The sequence below is a fragment of the Enhydra lutris genome, unplaced genomic scaffold (genome assembly GCF_002288905.1).
Source record: "Enhydra lutris kenyoni isolate GAN:26980312 unplaced genomic scaffold, ASM228890v2 scaffoldscaffold15, whole genome shotgun sequence".
Taxonomy (NCBI): Eukaryota; Metazoa; Chordata; class Mammalia; order Carnivora; family Mustelidae; genus Enhydra; species Enhydra lutris.
This window is the reverse complement of record NW_019154099.1, coordinates 32935355-32949424: the sequence shown is the minus strand read 5'-3', so window position 1 is coordinate 32949424 and position 14070 is coordinate 32935355. Positions and strand designations below refer to the sequence as shown.

The window sequence follows — 14070 nt, the reverse complement described above, 5'->3', positions numbered from 1 at the left end:
ACAGCCTAGGGCCTGGTCTGTGAAGAAGCTGCAAGGTGTGCAAAGCTCTGTTGGAATCAAGTACATCAAGTACATCAAAATCAAAGAGCAGCAATAGACAGGAAGTCAAAGAATTAATTCCTGGATGCAGAGGTTGTTGTACATTGTTCCATTCGTACACGTATGTAACAGTAACTGTCAGGAGTGCCATCTCTACGTACAATGGACAACAAGAATCACATATTTCAATAGTATATATATATACATATATATAATAAAAATATATCAAATGTGAATATAAAATATTATATATGAACATATATGTATGCATACATACATATATACATATACAGTAAAATAAATAAAATATATATATTATCTCTAAAAGTGTATATACACACATATATGTCTATATAAGTGTACATACGTCCGTGTAAGTATGTGTGTATACATACTTTTAGGTGTGGAAATACAGACAAACTCACCTGTCTGAAGTTGAATAAACAGTTTGTATGTATTTTCCAGAGATATTCTCCTGATATCCATCCTTCAGTGATTTACTAGAAACAAACACACATGGACACGTGAGAATTGGGCTATTTCCATAGTCTTGTTGTACACACCAATATGCAGGTGACGAAGCACACACACCTCCTCATGCAGCCTTATTATTCTTCTCTGTGATGTTACCAACATCATGTACTAATGTCTTTTTTTTTTTAATACAGAGAAGATCTAACACACAAGCCACCTCTAAGATAACATAAGTTGACATACCTACTGAAGTAAACAGAGAATAGGGCAAGAGCACAGGGACAAGGGTGAATGGGATAAGAAGTTACTGTTTCTTATGAAATTTATACTCGCCCCTTCCTTATTCATTTACGAAAGAAAGCCACATGTAATCTAACAGAGAAAAGGAAATACACAAAGCATGAACCAGTGTAAGCACCTACGAACATCACCATTCAGGTAGGGAAGCAGAGACTCTTAGGTAGAAATGCTGTTTTTACTTGAAAACACCCAAAAAAGAATGGTCCAGAATGAAAGCAAAGAAAAAAAAAAAGTAATTTTAAGTCTTCTTTGTTCCATTTCTCAGACTGCCCCAGTTTGTAAATGTCAGTCTTTCCGGGAGACAAACGGAATCTGGCAATGCACTAACCAGCTGGCCATAATTGCTTCCCAGTACTTATGCTAACCTGGAGTATATTACGGCTGGAAGCAATACATTGCTATTACTTCATACAGTGAGTGGTAATTCTACAACCTTCCCCTGGGATTTGTAAATAGGAAATCTCTCTCTCCCTTCAAACTGCCCACAGGCAGGCAGACTGTTGTCAGAATACATAACCCACAATGCTAAGTAAGAGTTTGCACACATTTGTGCAAGATACATACATATATTATTACTCCCATTTTATTGATGAGGAAACTGAGATGTGAAGAAATTAATTATCTTTTGCCAAGACTACATGGTTAGTAAATGATAGAGATTTAATCCCAAATCTGGTGCCAGGATTTCCACACTATACCGCAACGTCAGTATACAATTTAGGGAGAATTAGATTCGACAGAAAAATCAAACTTGAAGCTACATTTTACAAGGTAACTTATGTGTGGTTTGAAAAACCCTTTTTGGAAAATTGTCCACTTTCTGACATACAATGAAGTTCCCTGAGTCCTTTCAGGGACCCCTCTCCACAGATGCCTTCCCTTCTTTGAAATGGGCTCTGGTTAACACATATGTCACATAGATCATATTTGTAGTCCCCATCAGTATATTACCCCACAGTTAGGCTAATTCTTATTTTTAAACTCCCTGAAATGGAATGAGTTATGAATGAATGACCTTGTTTGATGTTTTCCTCAACATTCATCACCCCAAGCAGCAGATTTTTGGAGATACCAATTCTCTGTAATTTGAGCCAGAGTGTATCTACTAAAAGTAATACCCCCTATTTCAGATTGGAAGTAAACAAGAGGAGATAGAACTAGAGTTATTTAATTAAAGTGGGACTTAAAATTACCATAGAAATAATGGAGTCATTTTGTATTGCATGATTTTATAAAGCTTGTTATAGACAAATAGTTACATACAATTATGTGAGAACTCACAAATGGTTATCCTATTATGTATACAGTTGTTAAATTCAAGTATTTGGTTCAACCAATGACTGTTTATGATTATTTGCCAAAAACTTAGCATTGGAGCTATTATAAAGAATTATACGCCTAGAACTTAATATACTCTTAAATGGTCTTCTATTTGAAAAAAAAACAAGCTTACTCTAAAATAATAGCATCTCTTCTTACACACAGATTATTTCAAAATTGGAATAAATGGAGCAAAATATTTTAAATAAATTTCCAGTACCTGTTCTCCATATATGTCCTTGTATACACAAAGGTATCCTTTGGTCCTGCATGCCTGGTTTCAGCATTGAAGCTGCAATATGAACCATTTATTTAATGTTTAAAGTTTAGTTACAAGGATAACGAAAATAATTAGGCTGTTATCCAATTCAGTGCAAACAAATAGTGCTTATATATTCCTTTTAGATTATAACTTTTGAAATGTAATTGTTAAAAGGGTATTAACCCACTTCTGCAAACTATCTGCATATCTCCTATTTTATTCTTAGCTTCCACTGTCTTGGCCTACTTCCAGAATGCTATGAAAATTGGTCACTCAGAATATCTGCTGTAGAGCATGAAGATTATTCGGAGTATCTGTATCATACATTTTGGTGTTTGTTTCCCTGGTATCTCATTCATATTTCCAAACCATCTCTTACCCCACAAACCTCAAAAAGTTGACCTTAATGAACTAACATGATAACATCCATTTTAATGAAAACTTTAAATCTATCTAGAGAATCTCAACACTACTGTCACAAAGAGGCTCTTCAAAAAAAAAAAAAAAAAAGTAAAAATTTCAGGGAAAAATCACATTTGCATTTTCCTATCCAGATATCAAAACTTCCCAATGACTAAGTTTCTGACTTAATGCCTTTGTGTGAAGCGGTTTACATACAGCCACTGATAAAATTAGAAACTTATGCATTTCAAAGGAGGGGTCAGGTTATATATAAGATGATTTTTAAAAACAGGAGAGTAGTCCTGTCATTTGTTTTATAATTGGCTACAGTACCTGAGATTCTTCCTGGCTTCACACGAATGGGCAGGAGTGCCAGTGAGCTGGTTGTTCAAAGCATCCATGGATCCATTGACTTGGCCATCTAGCCTGGGAAAGCAAACGCGAATATTTGGCATTTCGAAGGCCACTTAGAAGTTTTTTGTTTTTCTTAAATTTGTTCAATTAATATTCTTTACATACAGTGAACCTCATTATATTTTTCTGATTTCTGTGCAGATACACGAATAGAATTACTCTCCACAGCAACCACTCTCTTACCTTTAAGAATAATCCTCAGGTATGTGTCATATTTTCTAACACTAGGACAGAATACCTTTTCACCAAGGGCAAAAACCATCTGAAATTGGTTCCAGTAACATTGTCACACCAGCAGTGCCACTGTAGAAAGCTTCTCTTGTATATCTTGAGCTTATCAACTTGATGAAAATTATCCAGGGATTGCTTTTGGAAATTACAGTTTCCATCTTGTTTTTAATGGAAAGCAATATTTTGAGGATTACAGAACCCTGACCTAGATTTCAGTTAACTAAAATATGTCACTATGCTTAACAAAGTGTAGGCATATTTTCTTTTTTCTCTGGAACAGAGGAAAATTTTAAAGCAGAAATAGCTTTAGAATTTTAGCCACTTTTCTCCCTGCAGTTTAGTAAACTCTGATATAGAAGAGATGTGAAAACCAAGAGGATAGTTTTGATCCTAATCAAGCCTTATCATTTTTAAACATGCTGTTCCTTCCATTCCCAGATAGCTCTTAAAGAAGAGGAAAACATTTGTTCACATATTATCTCTGGCATACAGAAGATCATCTTCAAGTTTTAGGTTGGATGTTTCACAAATCATACAGCTACATTAAAATGCTACTAAGTAATGAGAAAGTAGAATTTACATTAGAAGATTTTCTAACCTGATTATTAGAATATGTCATTCCAGGAATTATTAACCTAACTAGCAGTTGTTTGGAAATATTCAAATCATATCATATACAAAACAAAACCCAATTTTAACAGATAAACTGCTTCAAAGAATAAAGGTTGTCCGTGAGTTTGAAACGTGTTTGTACCATCCTCAGCAGGATAAAATCAAGTATCACCAGTTAGCAAAATCAGCAAATAAGAAAGGGAATTAATTTGTAAACAGTATTGTTATGGACTGAATTGTCTCCCCCCAAAATTCATATGTTGGAACCCTAACGCTCAATGTGATTTGCGGACAGAACCTCTAAGAAGGTAAAAAGGTTAAGTGAGGTCATGGGTGGGGCCATAGGACTTGTGTCCTTTTAAGCAGAGGATGTGACAGGAGAGATGTGCGTGTGTTTGTACAAATACAGAGGAGAGGCCATGCAAGGCTGTGAGAATGTGGCCATCTGCACGCCAAGGAGAAAGGCCTCAGGAGAAGCCAAACCTGACAATACCTTGACCTTGGACTTCCAGCCTCCAGAGTTGTGAGAAAATAAATTTCTGTTGTTTAAGCCACTTGGTCTGTGGTATTTTTGTTATGGCAGCCCAGACAGAGTGATAATATGAGTAGCATTTCCTAGTTGTGTTTATAAGATTAATAACAATGCCTTCGTGAAGATTTAATTTTTATAATTGTGAATAAAACCGAAACACTAGTAAACCAATTTGAAATGTGGAACAACAAACTCTTTGATGGATTTCGCTCTGCCACTAGGTTTGGAAGATGACAGATTAATTAAAAAAGAGAGAGATCTTTTATTCTCGAGTAACTTTGAATGTGTGGAAAAAGTGCAAAGACGATGTGGCCAAGCCGTGTCACCCCTTCACCTAGCTTCTCCTAATACTAATATCATACATAACCATGGTACATTTGTCAAAACTAAGGAATCAACATCAGTACGATACTGTTAATTAAACTATAGACTTCATTTGTATTTCATCCATTTTTCCACTGATGTCCTTTCTCAGTTCCAGAATCAGAACCAGGATATATCTTTCACAAAATCATCATGTCTCTCTAGTGTTCTAGGGTCTGTGATTGTTGCCAAGTCTTTCTTTGCTCTTCATGAGATGGTGATAGATGTTACACAGGAAATTCTATCTTGATGCCAATAAGTGGTGATCTATTTTTTTTTGTATTATTATTTAGAACCATAGAAATAGTTAGAAAATACTTTGGCAACCAGTGAAATCACCTGTCGTGCTTTTATTTTTTTATTTTTTTATTATTTTTTTTAAGATTTTATTTATTTATTTGACAGACAGAGATCACAAGTAGGCAGAGAGGCAGGCAGAGAGACAGGAAAGGAAGCAGGCTCCCTGCTGGGCAGAGAGCCCCATGTGGGGCTCGATCCCAGGACCCTGAGATCATGACCTGAGCTGAAGGCAGAGGATTTAACCCACTGTGCCACCCAGGTGCCCCCTGTAGTGCTTTTATTAATGCTATGGGTCTTACCACCAGATATTCTGGTTTAATTAGCTTGAATTGCAGCTTAGGTACTGGGATTCTTTTAAGCCTCTCTGGTGAATCTCACATGCAAGTGAATGTTGAAAACTAACACCTTAGAGGTTGGGCAGCCCAACATCTTACCAAAAAGAGCACTAGTTCTCAAAGTGTGATCCCTGGGTCAGCAGGTGGTTGTGACATGCACTACAATTTGGGAACTGGTACAAATCAAGTATTTGTCTCAGATGCCTTGAATAATCCTCATAAAGGAGAACTCATGACTCACAATGTTTGTTGTTAAAAAACAGTTTTATGATTAAGAATCTATTCTTCATTGAAAAAAATTATTGAATTATAACTTCCAATTAATGGTCATAGTTTTGTCTCAAATAACAACTCTACAAAATATAAACTCAAACACTATGTAGGATCTTACAGAATTCTTAATGAAATTGCTCTTGAGAAAATGTTTCCTGCAGTGGAAATTCACCCTGAAAATTTACCTATCTGGAACCCTCATGCATTGCCAATGAGAGTATAAAATTGTACAGCTGATCTGAAAAACAGTCTGGCGGTTCCTAAGATAGTTAAACACAGATTTACTATACAATCTAGCAATTCCACTCCTAAATACATACCCAAGAGAAATGAAAAGATACCCACCCCCCGAAAAAGCTATGTATACAGCATTGTTCACAATAGTTGAATACAACCCCAAAGTCAAAAACAATTCAAATGCCCATCAATTGATGAAGGAACAAAATGCTGTTTAGCCATACAATGGAATAAGTACCATTTGGGAATAAAAAGACGAAGTACTGATATATGTTATAATATGGATGAATCTTGAAAACATTACAAAAAGTGAAAGAAGCCAGTCATAAAGGACCACATATTGTATGATTCCATTTATATGAAGTGTTCAGTATAGGCAATTCACAGAGACAGAAAGTAGATTAGCAGTCACCTAGGATGAAAGGTTGGGGAGAAAACGATGTGTGACTGCTAACGATATGGGGTCTCTTTTGGGTGACAAATATGTTCTAAAATGGATTGTGGTGATGGTTGCATACCTGCATGCATATACTGATTAGGAACATATATTTACTCGGACATTCAATTACTATACAAAGTGAATGCATTCCTAAAGTGAATCAAGTCTGTTTAGCACATTGGCCCAAGACTCTTATTTAGATTTCCATCGTCTTACTAGATTAAACTTGGCAGCCTGACGTTAAATACCATAAAACAATTTCAACAGATAAACATCTATGCAAACTTTACCTACAAACTTTATAAATCTCTTTTGCATAAAGAATAAAATTCTTATTAAAAGCCCACTATTTTGTATCATATGTGTTGGGGTTTACTTCTACAAAATGTCAAGGTCTTAAGCTCTTGTAAAAATTTCAAATTTTAAATATTTTTTTAAAAAGCACTCTATTGTAAAAATCGTAAGAGAGGATTTGCTGCCATAATACTTGGATTCATCCTATCTCTCTGACTTAGTAACCTTCCACACTTAGTCAAGTCCCTTACTCTCCGTGAATTTTCTCAAATTTTTTTCTATTCGAGATTTATCCATTCACCCATTTTGACAGTCCTTTTTGCAGCCAGAATCCATTCCATGGGCACAAAAGTTGGGCCTAGAGATTTCTTCTTTCCACTCTTTTCTGGGTGAAAATTTTTATTAGGATGGTTGTGTCAGTGCCAGGGTGGGGGTGACATTTTCCATTTAATTTTTAGATAGCAGAACCATGAGATTGTACACATACAGGATAGTGATAGAACTGAAGGAGAATAAACACCACCTGAAAACAGAATTCAGGGATCAACAAATGTCTTGTAATGGTGGTGTTAAGGCATCTGGATGTAGACACCGATTGTGCTGATTCCCATCTCCCTGGGGAAAGAGTGGGTGTGTTTGCAAATGTTTCTGTCATCATTGGATTATGGAAGGCAGGGGACACAGATGAAATTGCTGGAAAGGAAAGGAGACTGTGCACCTTATTTTCAACCATGGTGTTTTCCATCTACGCACCATCTTTAATGCAGATGGCCAAACCCATACTGCTTTGCTTTAGGAGGCCAAACAGACCACGGAAAGCTAAAGTAAGCTCCAGGTATGAGGAGGCAAAAACTGGGAGGCAGCAAAGAATCTTAGTTATCAAATAGATACAGAGTAGAGAATAAGGAAGCCAACAGGCAGAAGGAAGACTGGGAGGAAAACTGGGATGAGCCAAAATTCAGGGAGTAGCTGAGTTACAGTAATGATAAGGAACTAGGGTTAGTGTTCAGGGATTCCTGATGGAATGTTCTCTGGCCAAGAAGGAACAACCTTCCAGTTCAGGTCTCTATGAGACCTGGGCATGCTACCATTCCTGCTCTTGAAGTTCCATACAATTTCATTTCTTCATTAATCCTTCCAATAAAACCCATTTTGTGAAAAAGCCACACTGAAATTGGACCATCTTTCAAATCATATTAAATGAGACATTCCTTAAGCATACATGATCATTTACTTGAATTTTTTTTTTAACTTGATCACTTCCATATAATAGTCAAATTATCTGGAAGACTGGTTAATTTTAAGCCAAATCCTATTCTCAAAATAACGGATGTTTTTCTAAGATAAACAGATCCTACTGAAAATTTACCCTCCCTCATTTTATCAAAGGCTTTTTTGTGATCACAAGAAGAGAAGGCAGAAGACGATGTAGGGAATTAAGGGACAGAAGGAAACTACCCATTAGATGCAGTCTTTTGTAGACATTATGGGGAAAAAGTGACCCAGATCTTTTTTGCTTTTCCACTCTCCACACAATATTGACAGTATCATTTCTTTGCATAAAAATTTTTTACTAGAAAAGACAACTGCACCTTACAAAGGTAAAAAATAAGAACCTATAGGTTTTGGGTCTCCTATATGTGTGTGGGAGGATTACAAAACATGTAAAAAAATTTTAATTCTTTCTTAAACAGTCTGTAACAACAATGAAGTATAACTTCTATAAGCTATACTTTCCCTTTAAAAAAAAAAAGTACAACAGTTTTAATGCCATTATACTCTGTGGTGTAAAGAAATTTCAAAACTAGGTCCTGTCTTGTAGCTGTGATGAATTTGTGCATTCTTTTAGCACTAGGTATCCAAGGAAGAGAGTCCCAGAGTGCTTTCTGCACCACTGAAAAACTACCAAGCAACAAAAAGTAAAAATAAATCTTCACAGCCCAAGTGCAGAGCTTTGAATTTCCATGATGTCTTTTACATGAAGGAATTGAATAGAAGGCTCTTTGACAGAAATTCCAACAGAATTTGAATTCTGTTAACTTTTTTCCATATCAACTATTAAGTACCCTGTATATTAATTTTTGTATTTCAGTAGCATTTATAACTAAATACCATAATATGACTCCTCAGCAAATCTTCTAAGATTTAAGATTATATAATTTATGTAGACTTATATGGGATTGATAACAAAAAAGTAAATTATAATAACTCTTACCTTCCATTTTTGTTTTTAGGCACATTAGAATTTACTTCAATTACATTTTTCAGGTCTTGGTCTCTATAGGAGAAAAATATAATTAACATGTATGATATATATATGTATAAATATAAAATATGTATATCATATGGGACATTGGCAATCTGACATTGAGTTAATTGATCTATACAACTCATTTATAAAAGCACTGATTATGTGTGATAGAGAAAGAACTAATGTTTTAGTAGTTTTAAGAAATCTGGTATGAAAATAGACAACCAATTTATAGTCCCATTAAGTTAACATTTAATGATTAATAACTTTGTGTCACAAAGTACTATGTATTTTCACATGGATGATTTCATTCAGCTCTCACAAAATCCTGCAGGACAGCATCTGGGGCTCAGGAAGGCTAAGTGAATTTTCCAAGGTCAATTAACTAATTTGTAAAAGAGTCAAAATTTGAGGCCAAGCCACCTGCCCATCTGAAATCAATTCTTGGATATTTAATTAGAGACTTCATTCCAGCTTTGTAGATCACAGAAACATGAAACCTAAAATTTTAGTAAACAATTCATAATGCGGAGGATAAATGGGACAATTAGATTCTTGAATCTTGAGCTACAGTAATGATCTCATATACTTTCACGATATCAATATCCTCTAGTATGTTATTTATACATTAGTTATTCATATATTTGGTTTCAACACTGGTGGTTCTTGATTTTTTTTTCCCCCATGAGTTTGGAAAAGCCTTTGTCCTGAACCCAACTGATTAGGAGGCTTTTAGGAGTCAAAACAATGAAGTCATCTCTTTCCCTATTTCCTTGTTAATCAACCTTCCTAATCTTCTTTTTGTAAACTAGACTAATCATACCTAATTTCATCAGGTTGTGGTGAGAATGAATGAGCTCATGTAAATAAGAGTCATGGCACAATGCCCCAGTCATGGATGAACTGAATAAGCCTAAGTAAATAATTACTAGAGTTTGGTGACACAGCAGTAGGCACCATTGATTCCAATATTTTGACGGACTACCTTTCCATTTTTACTTCCGCTCTAATTTTTTTTCACCTTTTTAATTAGCATTAGTTTTCATAAATCTCCCTTCTCATGATTATGAAGAGTAGATTTAAATAAGATTATTATACATGGAATCAGAGTATGGATTATCACTCCTGAAATTAATATTGATAAGGATGAAAAATACTATAAAAAGTTCTTGCAGTGTAACAAGATGTAATGCTCTTTTTACATAACATCCAAACCATCAATAATTGATCAATCTGTAAATTAGGCAGCATTCCATAGCCACACTTAAAGTTCACATTTAAAATACTAGCTGCATAATTTTGAAAATGTAGAAATTAGTTAGATTATCTTTTCATGCGAATTATAGTCAGGAAAACATGCTAATTAATACATGTCAAAAGCACAAGATTTCAGAAGTAGCTCAGAAGTGTCGCAATCCTTTGATGCTGCAGTCTGAATGATGTAAAATTCAGAACTTACTCCCTCAACATAACTGCTAGAACCATGTAAGGAAACCTCCCAGATCACATCGTTCAAATTTGGAAATGGAGACAGAAGGCTTTTGTTGACACGCTGATGGTCCTTGGCCCCAAATTATTAGAGCTACCTCCTTGACCCCAGGGACCACTGTACTATTTTAATAACCTGGCATTAAATGGTCCTTCTTTTATCATTTTAAAATAATACTTTACCTAATACTTGGGGGGTAATGAAAGAAAATGAAAAAATGAACCATAATGTTATATAATCCACTCTCTTAGGAGTGCCAACTGGGATGGTTGGCAGTAGTAAATAGTGAGATCACCAGAACTGTGAATCTTGGAGGAATTAGAATGTTGTCCCAGCAAATGATTCTCCTTCCACTACTAACCTAGGATGAACTGAGTGCCATTTTTTAAGGACACTGGTGGTTTTCACTACAACTTGGGAGTAGAGTCTCATTACCATGGCCTTACATGGCCTTGTACATGGAAGATTCTCCAAACATTGAAATAGGAAATTAAGCTTAAATTCTCTTTTTCTACTTCCCCAGGGGAAATCTTTAACTACCTTACCTAGCTCTGGGAAAAGCTTAAAATATTAAAGGGGCCCCAAGGGGAAGACATTAGACTCTGAAACTTTAAGGCAATCAGCTCTACCCACATCTAGACACAGTGTGCACCATGACCTTGTAGAAAAAGATCAGTAAAGGCAGTGATGGATATTTCATCTCCATTGGTGTCAGTCACCCGGAACCTGCCTTACCTCACCCCCGAATTACATATATTTCTTTTTTATAGAGAGCTCTCAAGTCTGGCTTTGTTTCCTTGTTTTGGGATGTTGTTACAGGTCAAATTGTGTTCTCCCACCAAATTTGTATGTTGAAGTCCTAATGCTAGTATGGTCAGAAAGTGACCTTCTTTAGAGATAGGGTCTTCACACAGGTCATCAAGTTCAAATGAGGTCATTGGAGTGGGCCTTAATCCAGTTGGACTGGTGTCTTTACAAGAAGAGGAAATCTGGTTGAAGACACACACAGATGAAAGACAACGTGAAGATACAGGATAAAGGCAATCCTCAAGAAGCCAAGGAGAAAAACATAGTCTTCTTTCTCAGTCTTCAGAAGGACCCAATCCTACAGACATCTTATTCTTGGACTTCCAGCCTCTAGCACTGTGAGAAAATTTCTATTTTAAGCCATTCTGTCTGTGGAATGTGTTATGACAACCCTAGAAAACCAACGGAGATCTGCTTCTGCCCTCACAACACAATTACATTTAGTTTGTTAGTCTGATCCTGGACATCCTCACTTTTGCTGGTACTTTCCATTTGTTCCTGGCTGCTGCAGATACTGGATCTCTGTGTATCCTCCCACCCTTGCCTCAGGACCCAAGCATTTTTGGATCCCAGCTATCATGAGGGAGAGCAGGAATGAGTTTGGGCCTGAGGAAGAATAAGAAGTTAGCAGATCTAATAAGTACAAGTAGGTAACTCAAAATTGGAACCTATGCACATCTTCAAAGAAGCATGCTCCCAAATTGATGTAATTATGAACCATTGAGTAGGCAATATTATTAGTGGTTTCATAGAATTTTTGGTGTTTTTATTAAACAGCATCACATATCAACTTTGATAGAGTGAATTATAAGATTTTATTCTGAATAATCTATACCAATATTTAAAGCAAGATGAAAAGTTCCAGATTATGAAAAGCACAGAATGTGTTTTTGCTGTGGTTGTTCACCTTGACTGATGTCATCAGCTAGATCTGAAGATCCAATAAAAGAAGTTCAAATTGCCCATAAACTGCTCAAGTTGAAGGATATAAAAATAAATTTTCACTCTTTAATTAAGAACATATCTACTGCATCCTGTCTTTTACACTATGGCAGAAAATGAAACACTGTGAGCCAAAGTGTGACAAGAGGATTTTTATAGAAGCCCAGAGCCAGGCAGCAGGGTGGAGCAAAAGCTTGATTGTGAACACTTCCATGGCAGTTGCAGTGGAAGGAAGACCTGTGTACATTTATGAGCAGTTGGAATTAGCTCCAAGGAAAGTTCTCTGTGGACACAGTGAGAAATGCTAAAAAGAAATTTTAACCTTTGCAACTAAAAAGATTTTTTTTTAATGTAGATTTGAAAATTTGGGGGATGGGGAATGAGTCATCTGTTATGTAGTGTCACAGCACAACTTTTGAATATAAGCCATTTATCCTTGCTATAGTAATGTAATTTGTTTTCCACTGTCTCATTAAGGAAGATGACACGTCCCTTACAGATCAGATTAAGAAAAAAATAGGTATTACTATGTCTGGTATTATACAACTTCTCTTGAGATAAGCTCTGCCTGAGAGAAAGTTAACAGCTCACTCACCACTGCTCTTCCTCTCTCATGAGGGTGTGGGAGGTATTTATTAAAAGCTGCAATATGTTTCTCTCTCTACAGCTTACTTAAATTGCTTTTGTAGAGTACCAAACACATTTGCAAAATTAAGAGCCTCCATATAAAAAATTTACTATGGCAGTTCTTTTGTGCCAAGAACTAAATCTTAGGCATTAAGCTTTAGTTCAAAGGGAATATTTGGCTCTCTGAAAGGAGTATAGAATACAGTGAGATAACTGGTATAATTCTTCAGTTCTGTTGACACAGCAAAATGGGCTCAATTTATATATATTTCTTTTCAGTGAGAGAGGCTTTAATATTTTATATTTAAGAAATTAATATGTCCATAGAGAAATTGGACAACATAGGTATGTTAAATATAAGATGTAACCAAGAATTTTAGTGACTCTAATTCACCACGGTTGATTGAGATTATGTCATGAGCAAGAGATAGTCATTGGCTTAAGCAAGCAGACCAATCATAAGATATCAGATTCCTTCAATCTGATTTCACTCCTGGGGGGCTCAGAATGTTAGACCTGGAAAGCAATAAGCTTTAGTAGCTGGATGATCAAAGGTCCTCTATTAGTTTGAGATTTTGGCCTTTGATTCACAAAGTATTTGTTAAGCGCCTAATTGGGAGCAAGCATTATATTCTGCATTGCAAATAAAGAAGGGAGTAAGACAGACCCAATTCTTGGAGATGATTAAATAATAATTCCCTCTATGAGACAAAAGGCATGGGACAGGAAGTTCAGAGAGCTTGAGAATTTCTAGAAGAAGCATCTGAGACAGGTGTGGTGGGTCCAGGGGACCTCCCAGAGCTAAGTAAGAGACACCTATTTTGAGACCCAAGGGATAAGTAGAAGTTAGTGCAATACAGATGAAGGATGGGTGGGGTTTGCTGGAGCATGATGGGAGGTAGGCGTGGGAAAACCTGTGGAGGCAAGATAAGGTAGACTGGAAACCATGTTAAGGAGTATGGTCATTGTCCAATGGTAATGGAAAGCCCCTGGATTTGATCAGAATGACATGATCAGATTTGTGTTTTAGGAAGGTCACTCTATACTGTTGCCAATGGATTGAAGATCAGGAGGCAAAACTGACAGCAGAGGGGCCAATTAGGATACTGATTTACAATCTGGTTATG

General features: G+C 36.0%; 1 protein-coding gene across 11 annotated transcripts in view; it reads right to left on the bottom strand.

Annotated features, from left to right (window-relative positions):
• The window catches only part of LOC111146985 (sciellin), a 162559-nt gene that overhangs the window by 8247 nt on the left and 140242 nt on the right, over window positions 1–14070 (bottom strand). For all 11 annotated transcript variants that reach the window (XM_022502799.1, XM_022502801.1, XM_022502800.1 and 8 more), the window contains 4 exons: window positions 9043–9105; window positions 3131–3223; window positions 2354–2425; window positions 465–539 (listed from right to left, as the gene is read on the bottom strand). In XM_022502799.1, coding sequence (XP_022358507.1) covers window positions 465–539; window positions 2354–2425; window positions 3131–3223; window positions 9043–9105 — 303 coding nt within the window. The remainder of the gene's footprint in view (window positions 1–464; window positions 540–2353; window positions 2426–3130; window positions 3224–9042; window positions 9106–14070) is intronic.